The 19,675-nt window shown below is 42.9% G+C and overlaps 1 protein-coding gene across 2 annotated transcripts in view; it reads left to right on the top strand.

Moving 5' to 3' along the window:
- The window catches only part of NFAT5 (nuclear factor of activated T cells 5), a 59,738-nt gene that overhangs the window by 1,992 nt on the left and 38,071 nt on the right, over positions 1-19,675 (top strand). The window contains exon 1 of one of the 2 annotated variants that reach the window (XM_083452402.1): positions 7,465-8,418. The exons of the other annotated variant lie outside the window; for it this stretch is intronic. Within the exon in view, the coding sequence (XP_083308528.1) occupies positions 8,346-8,418 (73 nt within the window). The 5' untranslated portion in view covers positions 7,465-8,345. Of the gene's footprint in view, positions 1-7,464; positions 8,419-19,675 lie in introns of those variants that run through there. 2 annotated transcript variants of the gene reach the window in all.

Here is a 19,675-nt window from a genome sequence, read left to right as displayed (position 1 = left end):
TGGCACCTTATTTTATAATACCAGAATATTTCCAGGAACAACAAAGGCTGTAATAAGGGAGTACTATATAAAACAGCTTCTTCTCTAATCCCCTGCCTCCAAAATACATATTTCTCTCCTCTCTGTTCCGTCACCTGAATGCATTCTCTCGACCTTCAGAGCTTATTCTAATAAAGGCAATGTCCTCAAACTCTTCTGTATGTGTCTGTCTGTATTCAACAATTTTTTTGGGGGGGGGGTGCACATTGTGGCAACTTTCTTGATTCCTTAAGAGAAACAGGGGCACTTTTTACTATGACAAAGGTCCCTGTGCACCTCAACTTTGTATTTATTGCTAATCTGTAAGGCATGGCTAGGAACAGCTGGTGCTATAACCTCGGACACAAGTACTAAGAAGTGTGTGAGCTCATGCAAAATATCTTGGGAAGAGCTAGCGAGGCCTGGCATTTCCCTGATTTGATGCTCAGGTTCAAAGACAGGACTGAGTGTAGGTTCAAAGTGTAGGTTCAAAGACAAGGACTGAGTGTAGAACTTTAGAGTGAGAAGACCTGGGTTCAAATCCTGGTTCAACCAGAAAGCTCACTCTCTGTCTAACCTACTTTGAGAGGGCCATTGTGAAAAGGGGATTGAAACTATGTGGCTGTGGTGTCAGCATTGTTTGTCTGCATATGCAACTCAAGGTCAGTTTCCTGGGGTGGCAGAGATTTTTTTTTAGAGAGGGCAGCAATAAGTCCAAGGGGTACATTCCAGACTTTGTTGCAACAAACTTGGGACACAGCCCTTGAATCATGTGTTACACCCCAGCATCCTCTCGCTTGGTTATAGCAAAGATTAATGCTTGCAAAGGTGTTTCTCCAGTAAGTAAGCAGCAGCAGCAGCAGCAGCAACAACAACAAGAACTTGAAGAACTTCACACTCTACAATTCTATGATTACAGTGGTACCTCGCAAGACGAATGCCTCGGAAGACGAAAAACTCGCAAGACGAAAGAGTTTTTCGTTTTCTGAGTTGCTTCGCAAGACGGATTCCCCTATGGGCTTGCTTCGCAAGACGAAACGTCTTGCGCCTTTTTTTTTAAACCGCCAATGCATTCCTATGGGAAACCGTCAATACACATTGGTGCTTTGCAAGACGAAAAAACTCGCAGAACGAAAAAACTCGCAGAACGAATTAATTTCGTCTTGCGAGGCACCACTGTATTTAATAAAAATAAAAGTTATTTTAATACAGGGTTGGTAGTTCACATGACCCTGCACAGAGTTAAATGGACAGTACCTGTCCCAATGAGTTTATGGTTTAAGGCAGAGGTTTTCAACCTTTTTTGGTCCACGGCTCCCTTGACCAACGACATTCTTTCTGTGGCAACCTGTGGGGCTCAGGAGCCCAGTTGCGTCACCCCTTGTCTGCCGAGCTGACAGCACCTCACCCTTTTTCAAACACCCTTCCTTGTGAGTGTTCCCTCAGCCTCCTCTCTTCTCTCCTTGGGAGTCCTCTGGGGAGCCACTGCCCCTGGTCCCTGAGCTAAAAGAGAGGTGCCTCCTCACAGTGCCCCACAAAGGCCTGGGAAGCACCCCCTGACCAGCCCCAGAGGCACCATTCACATGGGGAGCTTGTAGCCAGGGCTGCTGCAGCAAAAAGCCACACAAGCCTTTGGGAGGCAGAGACCCAAGTGGGCACCAGAGGATGGAGGGGAGGCAAGAGGGACAGAGGCCCATAGCACCCCTGACCATTATTCAAGGGTGCCACGGCACACTGGTTGAAAAGCACTGGTTTAAGGCATCCTCCACCCAGGTATGTAAGAGGCATTAACACAGTTCAAGGACACCTTCCAGCTGAACACAGCTGGAGGGGGCTGTGGCTTGGGTGCTGTCCAAAGGGCCAGATGGAGGGTTGCATTTGGCCTTGAGGCCTGAGCTTCCCCACTTCTGATGTAGATGCTGGCCTCTAATCAGACGGGATATGGTTCTACAGGAAGGGGGCTTCCCCAGAGAAGTTCCTCCTTCTGACCCCCTCTGCAAATCACCGCATGACCAGGAGGGTCTTATCCAACAATCCTAGTGAGTGAGCAGGAAACCCTCCCTGGCTTGTGGGAGGACTTTCTTTGTGCAAGGGGCATATTGCACTAGCCTTGTGCAAGCAATTCCAGTCAGTGGGGAAGAGAGGAGGCCAAAGGCCCCAGTGTGGCTCATTTACTGCCTGCTTTTATATTGACTGGTGCTTCTGTTGCCACCTAAGGATTTTACTGTATGCTTTCCATGTCAGAACCAGGAACCAGGAAACCACAACTGGGGGTGTAAAAAGCAGTAAATGAGATCTTTAAAAGACTGTTGCTGCTGCTGGTGGTGGTGGTAGGGACCCGTCTTTATGGTATTACAAAACTTTTAAAGGCCTGCTTCAATAAAACACTGTTTAAAGGCAACTGATAACGCTGTCATAAGGAGAATATTGCCCTTGGTTATGAAAATGGTATGCATTTCCACAGCTACTGTATAATGGACTGAGGCCAGCTGAAATAAATATACGGGGGGGCAGAGGTGATGGGATGGTGGCAGCTCTGGAGCATTACCTAGATGCGCTGGAACATCAGAGAAAAGTCCCAGGGATATAGAATAAGAGAGAGCAAGAAAACGCAGCTATTTGAGGGTTTTATAAGCCACAGACAGGCTACAGAGCAAGGAAAGTGAAACTAGGGAAGAATTACCGTAGTAGGGTTATAAGCAGAGATAAAGGTTAGTAAGCCCAGTGGCAAGCCAGGAGAGCAAAAAGGAGAAGACGAAGTGTAGGCAAGGAAACCACTACCTTTGAGAAAATCTTAGGAGCTGTAGGTAGGAAAGGCTATGCTAAGAAAAGCAGACTAGCACACAGGTCCTGATATGATATGGGTGCCTAAGCTCAACTGGTGAAAGTCCCGCCAGGTGGTCCCTAACAAAAAGAGACAACCTGCAGCTCCAAGGATCCTGGGGACCTTAAGGAATACAATTATGACAGCAGTCTTTCTAAATCTGATACCCTCCACATGTTTTGGACTACAACTCCCATGCTGGCTCGGACTTAGTAGTCCAAAGCATTGGGAGGTCACAAGTTTTGGGAAAGCTGGTCCAAGCTGTTCTAGGAAAATAGGGAAGGGAAATAGAGACTTGGGGGAAAAAAAGGATAAGTGGGTGGCAAGACAGAAGGAGGGGGAGAGAGTGAGAGAGAAGCGCTTCTGGGCACTTGAAAGGTATAGCACTAGCATCAGTTTTTGTACTTGACCGATTCAAAATTTAATTACATAAATTACCGTATTTTTTGCTCTATAAGACTCAATTTTTCTCTCCTAAAAAGTAAGGGGAAATGTGTGTGCGTCTTATGGAGCGAATGCAGGCTGCACAGCTATCCCAGAAGCCAGAACAGCAAGAGGGATTGCTGCTTTCACTGCGTAGCGATCCCTCTTGCTGTTCTGGCTTCTGAGATTCAGAATATTTTTTTTCTTGTTTTCGTCCTCCAAAAACTAGGTGCATCTTGTGGTCTAGTGCGTCTTATAGAGCGAAAAATACAGTATTTCCTGGCTAGTGTGACACACCCACGGTAAAGGCACTTCCACATGTTGCACCTCAAAGTTAGAACACTAGCACACTAGCAGGGCTTTCAGTGTGGGTGCTACTGTTCTGTGGAACAGCATTTTTGTTGAGAGGCAACAGGGGTTCACTATCTGCACTTTTCCAGAAACTGGTGATATTTTTATTCTGACAAGCCTTCCCACCTGGATGAATACATCTCTGCCACAAGTGTCCATTTTGTATTTTGAAAAATAAATATTTGTGTTATTCTGTATATTACCAAGATATATGTTTCATATATACCATTTACAGATATGGAAGGCAAAATAATAATAATAATAATAATAATAATAATAATAATAATAATAATAGCAAATGGGAATAGTTCTGGTAGGCTGAATTTGGATTCCCCTGGTCTCAGGGTCCCCACACCTGCTTTAATTCCTCCCTCAGTGAGGGTTAAAAGACTGCTAAGGATCGTAAAATGGAAGCAGCATTTTGTGTAAACGCATCTCTATTCCTGGAAGGCTCTTGACCGCTCATCACAAAAGAACTGACACCCCACTCTTCGCGTCAAGTTCTAGCAATAGAGAACACACAGTACTGTAGTAGGTGATCTCCATAGATGTAGGGTTTTTAGAAAAAAACACTGTACACAGAACTATAGCAGCAGCTCTTTGGGTTCTGCACAAAGGCATTGTTAGCTTTGTCTCACAAGTCCACAACTGTCCTTCCTCTAAGGATGCCATGAGGGGAAAAGGCGGCAACACAACAAAGGCCCTGCCAAGCTTAGCAACAAGTCAGGAAGTGCCAGCATGGCCTGGGGTCACCGGAGCAGTTGACAGATGCACATTATTTTCCAGTTACTATTGGAAAATAATCAACTGCCTCACTCCAGCTAGTGGTATATTAAGGAAACACCTGCTTATTCTCTCCCCCCACAATTTGATTAAAATAACGACTGGCTTAAATTGTTAATTGGCTCATCCCAATCAATTTCCTGCCTTTTGTATAACATGCATGCACTATTTTCATCATAAGGCAAACATTCAAGTTGCTCTTGGTTTTATCTTATATGTACTTGCTAATAATTATACAAATAGGATTGTAATGTTTTTGAAAAGCAATTAAAATAGAACAGAGGAAACTTTTCCTATTCTGAATCAGGTCATTGGTCCATCTAGTTTAGTACTGTTTACACCAGGCGTGGGGGACCTTTGGCCCTCCAGATGTTGTTGAACTATCAGTCCCAGTGAGTATGGCACATTTCCCTTACCTGCTTAACAATTTAGAATAATTTAAGGTTTTTAATGATAAAAAGTGATGTCTAACAGTCCAGTCCTGATCCTCATCAGCATGTTGAATTGAAATGGGTGTTTGGAGCAGGGTTAGAAACATACAAGACTGGCATCCCTCATGGGAATGTCACTAATCTAAGACAATGTAAAATATTCCACAACAAAGATTAAAATGGCATTAAAAATGGACTCTCTAAACAGCTTTCAGGAGAAAGTAATGTCAGCAGTGTTAGAATGGCATCAAGTTGTTTTATTGTGCGTGTTGTAGCATTTGTTTCTTTCTCTCAGTTACAGACACAGTTTTTGTGTGTATGTCTAAGCTTAAGAACAAGCGATCGAGGACGAAGAGGAAAGCTGGGGGGAAATGCAGCCTCCCAAAGTGCGGAGGAGGCTGAGAAAAAGGGCAACAAAAATGAAAAGCCTTCTGAATGAAGGCAGATTGGAAAGATTGGATTTGTTTCTTTTAGAAAGAACAAGTGGGGTGGAGAGAAGAATGGCATGAAGAAAACTGATTATCTCCTACAATCATGGGAACATTTGCAGAAAATGAATAATGGCAAAATTCACAACTGATAAGAAGAAATATTTTCCCTGTGGTACTTAACTGGAATGCAGTAGATTCATGGCTGTGTTGGGTGTAATTGAGGCCAAGGATTTGGTGAGGAAAAAGTAGATTCCAGAATGGCAAGAATCACGAAAGCTAGGAGACTTAACACATTCACATTTTGGATGGTTTGCATACCCACACGAACTTTTTCTGTACTCTGGAATTGAACTAGAAGTGCAGGAAATTAGGCAAAGGAGGTGCCTCTTGTCACACACAGAAAGTATGTGTGTGCACATGTGACTCAACCATACAGAGTATGTGGTTTGTAGTCATCTCCTGTCTGCGGTTTAAACAGACGAGGGCTGGCATAGCTGACGTCCTGGGGGGAAGTTGGAATGCACATCCCCCTCACTTTCTCCAAAAGCCACTTCCTTCACCTGACAAGTGGTGGTGCTCATGATAGGAAACCTGTCTATATCCCTATTCTTGGCCAGACCCAATAGGATGGTTTGCACCTGATTTAATAATACTTGCATACCAAAGTAAACGATAGTATACGGTTGTTTTTCAGTGTTTGCACTATTCTTATTTCTTTAAAAATAATTTACATACTGCTTATCATTTCAAAAATCTTTACTGTGAAAAACAAGCAATATATTAAAACAAAACCACAACCTGAAACCAGTTAATCTGAAATATAAAAATACAGAAAGCATATAAAGAGAAAATAAAACAGAAATCCAGAAGATTCGGACATGTAGAACAGGTCAAAAACATAAAACGATCACTGGTGATGGTGGAAGAGAAGTGACTCTGGTTTCAGAATATGGAGTCAACAACCGTCATGTTGTTTAACTGCATGAAGTATTACTCAAACCCAGTATGACAACTTCCACCTTCTTGATAGCTTGCCTGCATTTTTCAAAGTATCACCTGTCTCCAGTTGGGCCTCTCTATACATAAAGATCTTTAGTGAAGGCCATTCTCCAGGTTCTCTCTGCTGCGGTGTGATGGGTGGCTCTTGAGGAAAGGGCCTTCTCAGTGGTGGAGCCTTAGTTGCTGAAGGTGTCTCCAGAGAGGCTCATCTGTGAGTCATCTGGATGTCAGTTTAGCACCAAATACCTTTTTGTTTTCCATGACCTTTTAATGTCAGTCTATTTTATGTCTGCTGATGGTTTTATGCTTTTGTTTTATTGCTTTTGCTGCCTTTTCTAAGTTATTTTAGGTTATAGTTTCACGTGTTTTATTGTACAGTAGTCTGATCTTTGACTGTAGTCCTCTCAAGGGCAAGGTAAGCTAATATGTAATCAATATGTTACTATTACTCCTTTATGTAGGCAACACACTGAGGAAATCTACCTGGCTTTCCCCACTGTGAACTAATTGAGAGAGCCCCCCTTAATTATCCTATGACTTCCATAGTACAAGAGGGAACAGAAAACTCATAATTGTACATTCTGATTCTCAAGAGCTTGCCTATTGAGAGTGGGGCCTCTGCACCTTTTCCCTCCAGTGCTTGCACTTCATCTCCTGTCATTTTATAGTCTCCATGTTTCCTTATAGGGTACACCTTTGCATACACAATGGCAGAGGCTGAAGCCCCAGGTTTTTTTTAAAAGAAAATAAATAAATTATAAGGACCTGAGATTCAGAAGGCAGGGGCAGGCGGAAGCCACTCTATGCACTATAAGGCCATTTAAGCCCAGTGCAGCAACAGATCTCCGTGGTTTCCAACGGGAGTGGACTTTCCCTGTAACTTGCTCTTAATTATGATTTTTTTAACTGGGACTTCAGCCTCTGTCCTTGTGCATGCAAAGGTGGTGCTGCCTGCCACGGAGCAACCTTCCTTCACCGAAAACAGCCTTGTGGCACCTTAAAGATAGATGGACTAGTGGAGCACAAATGGTCAGACAGCACAGCCTGCAAAAGCTTCTGCCATAATAAATGTGATATAGAACCACTCAAGGCAAGGGTGCTTGAAGTCAAAGGGAACACAGGACATTCGGTGTTTGACGGTGGCGTAGCTGTTTTTCCCCTGCAGCCTGGAAAAGAGCAATACCCTTCAGAAAACTGACGCAGAAGATGACCTCTTAATTCTTCCTCTCCTTAAATATTTCTGTCCTCATCTTTTGGTCAGTAGATGCGAAATAAATACAACGCACCAGTGATCAAGCACGTCAGTTAAAACAAAAGTAGCAATTACAAAAAAAAAAAGCCGGCGACGACGGCACAGCCTACAGCTCCTCACTCTTCCTAAGAGATTGCCTTGACTCTTCTTTGCTCTTCCCCCGAGCTGAATAGGAAGCTGTACAGCCACCTCCCTCCACTCTGACAAAGAGGCCTCTCTCTCGCGAATATCCCCTGTAGCGCAGGCGCAGAAACCACCCTCGAATCGACTGCGCGAGGCCCCTGTCCATACAAGAACTGGCACATGCGCATTATAGCCGCCTCTGGTTCGTTTACGCGAGCGGCTCGCACGAGTCGAAGGCTTGAGGGCACTTGTTTGCCGAGCACGGCGCAAACGCGCACAACGTCCATTTTGCGTCGCCTGTTGCCGCTGCCCCGCCGCCTCCCCCCCCCCCCCGCCCGCGGTCTCAGGCCTTGCGCATGCGCCTCCTTTTCCCGTTGGTTTTTTGTGTTTTCCTCTCTCTTTTTCACCGTCGCCGTGGCTCGAGAGCCGAGCGACGCATGCGCAGTGTCAACGGAGAGGGGGCGGTCCTGCTGGGCGACAGGCACCGAATTCCTGTCAGGAGCGGCGGTGGCTGAATAAGAGCCCGGCCCGCGCCTCCTCTGTCCCTGGTCCCGCCTCCCGCCGCCGCAGCACAGCCCCCTCCGCTCCCCTTGCCTGTGGTCAGCAACCGCTGCGGCGTCCATCCGTCCGTGCCCCCCACCGCCGCCACCTCCCCCCCGTCCCGCCCCCCCACCGCCGCCACCTCCCCCCGGCCGGGCCGCGGAGCTGCGATGCCCTCGGACTTCATCTCTCTCCTCAGCGCCGACCTCGACCTCGAGTCCCCTAAGTCCCTCTACTCCAAGGGTGAGTCTCTGGTGGGCCTCAGGGGGGCGGTGGGAGGGAAAGAGCGCCGCCGCGTTGCATCGACGACTCTGGACTCCGGAGCGGCCTCCTCGCTCGCTCGATCACCGTTGTTTCTCAGGAATTTGTCCCGACCCTGTGGGGCGTGTGCGAGAAGGAGGCCGCTCGACAGGGACGGGGAGGGGCTGCTGCCCCCCCCCCCCGCGCGCTCGACCAAGGTGAGGAAGGGGCGCAGTCGCCGTTAATAAGGTCACTTTTCGGGTGGGGGCGGGGCTGCGCTCTACACGTGCTCAGAGGCAGTGTCCCTTACTTTCATTCGCTGTCTATCAATTGCCAGATTAGCATCCTTTTTGGCGGCGGTGGCGGTTCACAAGTAAGGTCCAAAACCCTCATGTTTCGTTGAACCGAGAGAGTGTTTCTAAATAGGGCCCCGTTCTCAAAGTGTCACTTTTATTCTTCTGAATTTCCCGTCTTCTTCCGTTCCTTCCTGCCATCAGTAGGTCTGTTTACCAGCCTGTTACGTTTCTATCCTACCTTTCTTTCAAGGAGCTCAAGGCACCCTACATGGCCTTCCCCTCTCCATTATCCTTTCAACTGCCCCAAAGATGCTTGAAGAGTTTCATGGCTGAATGCAGGTTGATGCTGCCTCTCCTTGTTCCTACTTCTGTAGATGAACAAATTGTGAAAAACAAATGCTCATGAGTCTGTCGCAGCCAGCTATGGTATTGGGCCCAGTGTAGCATGCGACAGAGAGTTGGCCTGAAAATGCAGGAGTTAAGTGGGGAAGTCGTATATGTTGGCCTCCTAGGAGGAAAGAGATAGAAATGGTAGATTTTTTCTTTTCCCTCACTTCACCTTGATCCTAGTAACCCCTTGGTTCATCTTCTGAAGGAGCTCCAACAGGGAGAAAACACGAAGCAAACATTGAAGCAAGGCTAGCAACCCTGTAAAATATTTTGCCCTCAAAATAATGGCCAGGGTCAATTAGCTTGCCACACTGCCCTCCCTCCTTTACACCTATCACACAAGAGACACAAAGAGAGAATTCAAAGGAAAACAGCAGTGTACTTATGGAAATCCAGCAGGTTGTCTTAACATGGTATGAGAAAAAGATATTATGTTAAAGTTCAGCTTGTACAACTAGATCATGACTTTTTAAAAATGTAAAAATATTGCAGTTGCCTCAAAGCAAGCATTATAAACTCCTGAAACAGAGGGTTGATTCAACTCAATTTCTCATTTTCTGCACAAAATGCAGGAGTTATTTCCATTCATGCCCCCAAGGAAAATAGGTCAGACTCTCCAATGGTCTTGTGAAATCTAGAGCGACAAAATAGGTTTGTTGGGTATTCAGACCAATGTTTCAGGTTTACTCAGTATATTTCTTCACAGCATTTCTTGCACTGTTAGACTAATATCTGAATGGGCCCCCAAGGCTAAAATAAATCAGTGTAATGAAAATATGGAGCCAGGGCAGCCAATTGCCCACTTGTATTCCTATAGGCCTTACTGTTATATTTATATGATGGGTTTTTGTCCACTTAAATGTTCACTTAAATTGTGGATTTTCAACATGTGATTTGACACTTTTTTGTTCCGTTTTCGCAAAAGGGCAGGTCTGTGGTTCTTAAAATATGTGCAAGGGTATGGGCAGTTGCTGAGGTTGTCTGAGTGGGATTACAAAAGTTCTAATAATCCCTGTTTTCAGAGAAATGCAGCAGCTGTGTGAGTTATTGATTGACTTTTGCATTGAAGGGAAAAGAAGCATGACAAGTCTTTGAATGAAGTGTTTATTAAGCTTTCCTTGGCTTCCTCAGCAGGATGGGATTTCTCCTGTTTTCTAGTATGAGAAGTAGGAACTATAGTTGGGCTTCCCTTGGCCTTGTCAGTACTGTATTTGGAGCTTGTAGCATGTTGGATGTGTCAGCTGCTCCTTTAGCCAGGGCTGGCCTTGAAGATTCATTTCTGTGTGGATGACAGTGAACACAGCAATTGTTAGATTGTGGAAGAACGCTGGGGCCCAGGGACAGCAGATGCAGTTCTTGTTTGTGCTCTCCCGCTTTTTGGTAATAAACTAGAGGCATATGATTGAGGGGGATAGAAGGAAATTACTGAAAAGATGGCCTAGTTAGTAATACTGACTTTTGTTGTCAAAATATGTCAAAAGTCTGTGTAAAATTTAGATTAGGAAAAGTATCTAAAGTCTTTGATTATAACCAGTGCTTATTTTGTTTTCAATTTTCGTTCGGTGTATAAACAAAAACATTAGTCAAGGCTAGAAAAGAAAGGATTGAACATTCTGAAAGTGCTCAGATGAGAATGATTTCTTGTGAAAAACTAGTTTTGGACAGGACAGTGATAAATACTAATCTTGTCTCTCCTCTTCCCAGACCCAACAGACATCTCTTTAATAGTATAATACAATCCTATACATTTCCCATCGAAAGTAAGTCCCATCATGTTCAATTGAGCTTACTCCCAAGAAAGTAGGTATAGAACTGCAGCACAAAGTAGTGAAATTGGCAGTGGATTAGTGTACACTGTCTAACTCTAGCTAATATGTTAACATTTTTATATACCTATTCAGAAACTAAAGAATAGGTTTGTTCTTTACTATGACAAAATAGGTATTTATTTATTTCAGAGTTTTAATATCCACCTTCTTCCAGAGCAGAGCTCAGGGCAGCTTGCAACACATAATAAAGTATAAACATGAATATAGGAAAATTATGCAAGACAAAACCATTCTAAAAACAACACTAAACTTCAAGTACAGCTAACACAAACATCAAGTTCCAAAGACTTGGATAAATGGGTATGTTTTTACCTGCTGTTTCAAAGTAGCTGATGTGAAAGATTGTTGTATCTCTACAATTCTATTATCTCAATTGAGAAGGGTTCCATAAATCATAGAATGTAGAGTTGGAAGGGACCCTGATTGTCATCTAGTCTAACCTCCTGCAATACAGGAATCTTTTGTTCAGCATGGGGCTCGAACCCACAACCCACCAGGGCTTTTTTCCCCAGGGGGAACTCACAGGAACTCGGTTCCGGCAGCTCTCTGGTGGGCACCATTGTCATTCCAAGAGAAAAGGAGAGGTGTTCGTGGTGAGTTTTGGCACCTCTTTTTCTAGGAAAATAGCACTGGTTGGGATCATGAACAGAGACTCTACACCAGACCTTAATGCTTGGTGCTATTTAGCACTACTGTCCCAGTGTTACTGGTTTTACCAAAGAGTAGAAGCAACATTGGATACAACCTACTGTGGCTCAAAACTGCAGAGCGGTCACTCAAAATAAAGTGAACTTGGTATAAAAGATTACTTAGCAACATTGGAAGCATATGAATCTGTTATCTCAAACTATTTAGAAGGAGAAACTTTAAATCCTATTTGCAGACTGTAAAGTGATGGAAATAGTTTATGAAGCAGATGACTTTATTTTCAGTGACTTAAATTTACATATTACCAACCCTTCATAAAGAGCCTTGTTATTTACCGGTACTTTCATTTTTTATCCTTGCTGTTTTTATAGTAACACATCAGAAAAAGTTGCTTTAAATAATGAACAAATTAAAATAACCTCCTACTAATTAATCATCTAATGCTTTAGCTAATTGATCTACCTATTAAAGATGACTTCCTAAACTAAACTAAGATAAAACATTTTACGCTACAGTCACCGATTCTGTCATAGCTGAATCTTCACCAAGGAGAGGTTTCCTTGAGTTATCCGAGAGTTGTGAACATCACTTAATCTAAAATTGTGTGATATTTGTGGTTTTTTCCTTTGCATATTTATATTTCACCCTTGCTGTGGCAAATTGAGTGCAGTTTCTAAAAGATCTTGGCAATTCAGTTGTTGTTTTTGTGGAGTCAAATCTTTGTACTTATTATAGCAGGAGGGTTGCAGGCTCCTGATAAGGGTCAAAAGAGATGTGGCAGTAAGCCAAGACAAGAAATTGCTTTGATTGGAATGTGTTTGCCTTGTCTGTAATAGTAGAAAGTAAACTAAACTATGTGTATAGTACTATGTTTTACACTTGGTGTTCTTTGATGGATATACCGTAATTATATTATTATTATTATTATTATTATTAAATGCTATATGCCTGCAGTGTATTAATTTACTGTACCCAGGAAACTTAGTGTGATCTTCTGCATGCTTAAAAGGTACCCCTGCCCATACGGGCCAGTCTTTACAGACTCTAGGGTTGTGCGCCCATCTCACTCAAGAGGCCGGGGGCCAGCGCTGTCCGGAGACACTTCCAGGTCACGTGGCCAGCGTGACATCGCTGCTCTGGCAAGCCAGAGCTGCACACAGAAACGCCGTTTACCTTCCCGCTAGTAAGCGGTCCCTATTTATCTACTTGCACCTGGGAGTGCTTTTGAACTGCTAGGTTGGCAGGCGCTGGGACCGAACAACGGGAGCGCACCCCACCGCGGGGATTTGAACCGCCGACCTTTCGATCGGCAAGCCCTAGGCGCTGAGGCTTTTACCCACAGCGCCACCCGCGTCTGCATGCTTACTCCGCAGTAAGTCCCACCGTGTCTCATAGAATTGCTGCCTTGGTATATGTGTCAGCTGTTTGTGTGTGTGTGTGTGTGTGTGTGTGTTTTTTTTACTCTTATGCAGTGGCAACAGTTCCTAGTAACTTCATTGGTTCTTGCTGATTCAGTCATGGTTATTGTAGTTGTGGTTTGAAATCTACCATTGTCATTCTAGAGTAATTGCTTTCGTTGGTCTTTTGCATAGGTCTTAGAATCATAGAATTGTAGAGTTGGAAGTGACCCTGAGGGTCATCTAGTCAAACCCCCTGCAGTGCAGGAATAGATAAAGTTCAAAAGGAACGCCAGGAGTGCTGTATATACAGTATGGGAGAATTTTAAAAATCAAGTGGTCCTCATTGACCTGGTGCAAAAAGATCTTGTTATCCAGAGGGGCCCTGGGTGATAGCACACTATAATCCCCCACACCCTTACCTGGGAGTAAGGCCCACTGAACTCAGTGTGGCTTTCTTCTGAGTAGACGCTTAGTTATTTACTAGATGCAAGTCAGTAGCACCAGATGACCCCGCTCGGCTAGGCACTGGGGTGGATTTCACCCTGCACCTTGCAGAGACATGCCAACGCTGCCGACAGGCCCTGTACCCCTCAGCAGCATCTGAAGGCCCTGATCCACCAGGCGCTGGGGTGGATTGCACCCTGTACCTTGCAGAGTCAGGCCCAAGCTGCCACTGGGCCCAGCACTGGCAGCAGCAACAATCAGCTCTGGCTCGCCCAGTCCTACCCATTGCCACTCCACCACTGCAGTAATCTGACCTTTGGTTCTGGATCACGGGCTCTACTGGTCTAAATGGGAGCCTCAGCGATCGTCCTCTCCCACTGGAAACAAACCAGGACACGCACGTGGCAAAAAGGAGCATTAGGCCCTAGTGGGGCACCCACATACCCGCTTGTGATTGGCCAAGCAGATAGCCAGCCAATCAGATTTTAAAAAAGGATTCCCCCCTTCACTTCTCACTTTCCTCTGTGGCCCCCTAGCCTCATGCTGTGGCCCCATTTATGTGATCTTCACCTGTGGCCCCTCTGAAATATCCTGGGGAGTCCCAGTGGGCCATATAGCCCGCAGTTAGGAAAATCTGGGCTAGACTGTTTTCAATTAGCAAACATTATAATATTCTTACACTTTACTGTTTCTTCATTGTACTGTCTTCATTAGCAGCCATTTCACCTGCACCCAGCAAGTGCAAAGTGACACAGCCAATTGGCTGGGGCCAAGTATAACTTGGCTCCTCCTGTCTTAGAACTGTCTCCTGTAGGGAACATTCCACCTAATCATTATGACAATTCTAAAACTGTGTGTAAGAATTGTTTCTAAATTTGCTTATTTTTCTCCTTTCTTCCAATGATTTTTGTTATCATGTCTGTTAATTATAAACCTATAAGCAGACCCTATGCCTTTTGATTTTTGTACAGTGTCTAGAATTTTAGGTGCTTTTAAATAAGAATTGTAATAAAACACAGGATTCTGAATATACATGAATTATTATTTTCATGATCAGTCATTTAACTAAACAGTTTTCTGAGTCCATGCTGCAGCTTTTGTATTAGTCAAGTCTTGAGATAATAAAAGTTACTGATTTCAAATCTGGTAAGGAGTATGACAGCTGCATCACAAGGTGGATGACAGGCTTCCTTCTCCCCTGCAGTAACACTAGAAATCAGAGTAATCTCTTCTTACTTGTAAAGTTTAAACTCTTAAAATTTTAGAAGAGTTGTAACATCTTCATTACTTTTATACAGAATATTTATGTTCATTAGCAGGGGTGATGGGTACTTGCAAATACCCATAGAAAGAAAGATCTGTATATGTACATATATGTATACTGTTATATACAGTATGTACAGGAATACAAGTTTTCATAATGTATTTTTGGGGGTCTCCGGGGAAATTTAAAGAATAAAACTTAATAGAAGAAGAAAAAGAAAGATCTGTTCATTCTTGTAATTTTTTATAAATTGTAGCTCCCAGGCAAGTACTTCACGAATTTTCCTTAATTATAATAGTTGAAGTCAAGAGAGAGTGAGTGCTAACGTTGTCTTGATCTTGTTTATCTTCTCAGTCAACTTTGACATATTTGGTATATTGAACTGAATTCATTGCAGGCTGTAGCTAGCATATTGTAGCTCTCCTATGTTCTAAATTGCTTACAGGGTGTGTTAAGAATGATTACATTTGAGAGGTCTATAGATCTTGCCTCTGCTGTTTTGGTTGAATCTAGTTTGTAACTGAGTTGTATTGTCCTGGATTTCTCTGGGGTGAATAAATACTTAAGGACAATTGGGATCAGTTTTCTGTCCCACATAGATTCCTTACTTTCTATTTGGAGTAGACTCATTGAAATTAATGGAACTAATATCAATTAATTTGAGTAGGTCTCCTCTGAGTAGAACTAGCATTGCCTACAACCCCTTGTTTCTTTAAAAAGTAAAAAGCCTAGCTGATGGAAATAGATAAAGAAACTTGCTTGTAAATATTGCTGGAAATTCAGGTGACCAAGAAACTTATAAAACTCATCAGCCAAAAAAACAAACAACTGTTTTGGGAGATGCATGGTATAAGGTTCACTGACTGAAGTGCTAACCAACATCTTGTATCAGGATAAACTCCATCCAGAGTGTAAACTTCAGATTATGAGCCGTTATTCTGTTGCAGCAAAAACATACTCCCATAGTACCTTAAAGATTTAGCAGATTTATTTATGAAAGCTTATGCAATAATAAATTTATTAGTCTTAAAGTGCTACAGGTCTCTTCTTTTTCTGACCTGTTCCTGCAATTCCTTCAAGCTTGCTGGTGCTTTTATTTCTTTGCATACCATTGCTTTTCACAAACAACAGTCAAAAATTAATTCCACAGCAAATAGTAGTTCTTGTAACACTATGGTTGATTAAAAAAAAAAAAAGTTTTAAAGATAAATGCTAAAGCTACACCACTGTATCCATGGTCATCATTAGCCAGCTAAAAGTCTTGACATAACAGGAAAGTTACATTGATAGACTTGTTAATGTAGGCTGTGTTTACTACAGAACAGGAGACTGTAACCTGGCAAGGACTGAGCAGTAGTAAATGCTATTAATAGGCATCTGTGCTGAGAAGCACAAATTGCAGAATCTGGTGAGGACCTATGGTTGTATCCAACTAAATCCTACTCAGGAGTACACCCATTGAAATTAATGAACCTAAGTTTGTTGTGCCAATTAACTTCAAGGATCTACTCTGAGTAGCATTGGATACCTGTCCTGATCTTTATGAGAATTTTCTCCTTTCTCCTTTCTTCCGTTCCAGCATCCATACTGGTGAAGGAAAAACTGGTGTGCTGGAATTGCTAGAGAGCAAAAGGGTCTTGGGTAGGGTTCTAGTGGTTGCTTAATAGATGCTCTCAGGTGGCACTGGGCTTCTTGTTCTCTCAAGTTTAAAACTGGTAACTGAAATCCCTCTGAGAGTTGCTGTCTGGCTGTTCCGTTATTAGCCCAACCCAAAGGCAAAACAGTGGTTTGGAGAAAAGCATTTGTGGCTTTGTAGGGGCCAAATATGAACATATTTGTTGTTCATAGGGGGAGCAGACTTGGGCTTTTAGTGGCCTTGCTTCACTGAACAGGGCTCTAGCATATAACTAGAGACCATATAACGAGATCATATAACACCAGTCCTGAAAGATCTACACTGGCTCCCAGTACGTTTCCAGCACAATTCAAAGTGTTGGTACTGACCTTTAAAGCCCTAAATGGCCTCTGCCCAGTATACCTGAAGGAGCGTCTCCGCCCCCATCATTCAACCCAGACACTGAGGTCCAGCGGGCCTTCTGGTGATTCCCTCACTGCAAGAAGTGAGGTTACAGGGAACCAGGCAGAGGGCCTTCTCAGTAGTGGTGCCCGCCCTGTGGAACGCCCTCCCATCAGATGTCAAAGAAACAAACACTATCTGACTTTTAGAAGACAACTGAAGGCAGCCCTGTTTAGGGAAGTTTTTAATGTTTGATATTTTATCGTGCTTTATTCTGTTGGGAGCTGCCCACAGTGGCTGGGGAAACCCAGCCAGATGGGTGGTGTATTAATAATAATAATAATAGTAATAATAATAATAATAATAATAATAATAATAATAATAATAATAATAGCACCTAATCCATTCTGCTTCTCCATTTCCCTCTTACTTTGTTTCCATTTTTTATCCCAGCTGTTATTGCTAGATATATTTTTTTACACAATTTAAAATGATTTTTCAAACAATTGAATTCTATACACAGTAGCAGCAAAGTCTCAGTTGTAATACTAGGTAGGGTACTTCCAATATTCACAGCTGAGTAAAAATAATTGTGCATGGCGCAGAGAAGAACTATAAAAATGTGTCAAGGGCTAGGAATTTCTAGAATGAAAATTTTGAGGTTGTTAGTCTGTTCAGCATATCATAAGATGGGGTAAAGGTTAATCCCCTTAGGTTTTAAAAGCTTCCATTGATGTACTGCTTTTCTGCTGCATGTGCATTTTCATGTGCCTAGTATGTATTTGGTTGGAACAGTATAGCACATTCCAGTGTTAGCTTTGTTTGTTCCAACTAACACTCTTGAGTAAACATTCAAGTATCTGTAAAAACCTTATACATACAGTACTAGGGTGTGTTAATAGTAAACCATGTCTTCCCACATAAGCACAGTAAGAAAGTTAAGTTTCTGCATGATAACTTGGGTTTGTTGGCTTGAAAATAATGGACTCAATGCTTTCAAATTACTAATGAATTCAAGATATAAGAATGGAGATTCTGACTTTCTGACAGTAAGAGCTGTTTGACAGTGGAACAGACTCATACGAGAGGTGGTGGACTCCCTTTGGATGGCCATCTGTCATATACAATATGATACAAAATGGCCTTGGTCCTGTATACCTGAAGGAGCGTCTCCACCCCCATCGTTCAGCCCGGACACTGAGATCCAGCACAGAGGGCCTTCTGGCGGTTCCCTCATTGCGAGAATTGAGGTTACAGGGAACCAGAGGGCGTTCTCGGTAGTGGCGCCCATCCTGTGGAATGCCCTCCCTTCAGATGTGAAGGAAATAAGCAGCTATCCTATCTTTAAAAGACATCTGAAGGCAGCCCTGTTTAGGGAGGTTTTTAATATTTAATGCTGCACTGTTTTTAACATTTGATTGGGAGCCACCCAGAGTGGCTGGGGAGACTCAGCCAGATGGGCGGGGTATAAATAATAAATAATAATTTATTATTATTATTATTATTATTATTATTATTATTATTATTATTATTATCATCATCATCTAATTGAGATTCCTGCACTGCAGGGGATTGGACTAGATGGCCCTCGGAGACCCTTCTAGCTCTACAATTCTGTGATTCTAAAATTGGTTTAACATCTACTTACAACAAAGCTCTCATAGTTGGTGTGATGGGTATTCATGCAGGCAGCAATTTGTCATTAGTTTTGAGCCAGCTGTATTGCTTTCCATTAATACAGAGGAAGAAAATTACCTCCTGAATACCTTAATCTTGTTCAGAATGGCTTGCTTACTTTTTGAAATCAAAATTACAGATGAAGTTCATAATAAGAATGAGAGAAGGTATATTTCAGGTGTGGGGAACCTTTGGCCCTCCAAATGTTGCTGAACTTGATGGGGCTGATGGGAGTTGTAGTTCAGTAATATTTGGAGGACCAAAGGCTCCCCATTCCTGGAATTGATGAATCAGATGAAAGTATGCTTGTTGGGACAGCAGGCATTTCTTGGCTCTGAAGTTCTGCTTCTGTTTCCAAACCAAGTAGAGGGGTCAGGTTCAGAAGGAGAATTTACATGTAATTCAATAATGGCAAAAGGAAGAAGGGATAGTGCTAAAAACTCAGGGCACGAAATGGCACCTTAAATGTAGGTTGCAGTCATCACAACAGAATATCTGCTTGACAGGAGGTTGGACTAGATGACCCTTGGTGTCCCTTCCAGTGCTACAAATCTACGATTCTATGATCTCAACTACATTGCTTGCTCTTACAACAATTCATCTATCCCAGTATGCAAGAAGGAGAAACTCACACTGTGGAAATGGAAATGGTATTAACAGTGGACTAAGGCAGAGGTTTTTAACTGTGGTTTATGAGTTCCATTTGGGTGGAACGCTGTAGCACAGTCAAATACATCCGTACTCAGACCTGTACTTACTTCCCTTGATGTGATGATGGAGGACTGTGTGCGAGTAAGCTGGCTCGATGGAGATGTCAATCACCAACCTGGCACCCAGAAATCTCCACGTAGTCGCAATTGGACCTGCACCAATAGCAAAACACACTTTAAGGGAGACCTCTGTGATATGTTCCAAAAGAAATGAATAGGAAAACAGACATTTTGGTAACGGTGATAGTAGGAAGAAAGCTGCCTAGGTATCAAGATGATAAAAGCAGCAAAAGTTGGTCAACAAGATATTACATTGCTATATTGTATATAATTAGTTCAAAACATGTTTTTATAAGTTAATTACTTCTAAAATGTTGAAATAATGTTTAAGAAAATCAGCATATTTTATTCAAGTATACAAAAATATATATGTAAAGTTGTATTTTAGGGACAATTATGTTATTAGGGGAAATATTTAAACAATATTGATTGGAATCCAGAGAATATTTTAACCATGAAAAATGCCTAGAAGGCATTTTGACTACTTTCGACATTTTCCTCCATTTCAAAAGAGTGGTTTGCTCT

The sequence above is a fragment of the Podarcis tiliguerta genome, assembly GCF_965153285.1.
Source record: "Podarcis tiliguerta genome assembly, chromosome: 8".
Taxonomy (NCBI): domain Eukaryota; kingdom Metazoa; phylum Chordata; class Lepidosauria; order Squamata; family Lacertidae; genus Podarcis; species Podarcis tiliguerta.
This window is presented reverse-complemented; position numbering and strand designations above follow the sequence as displayed.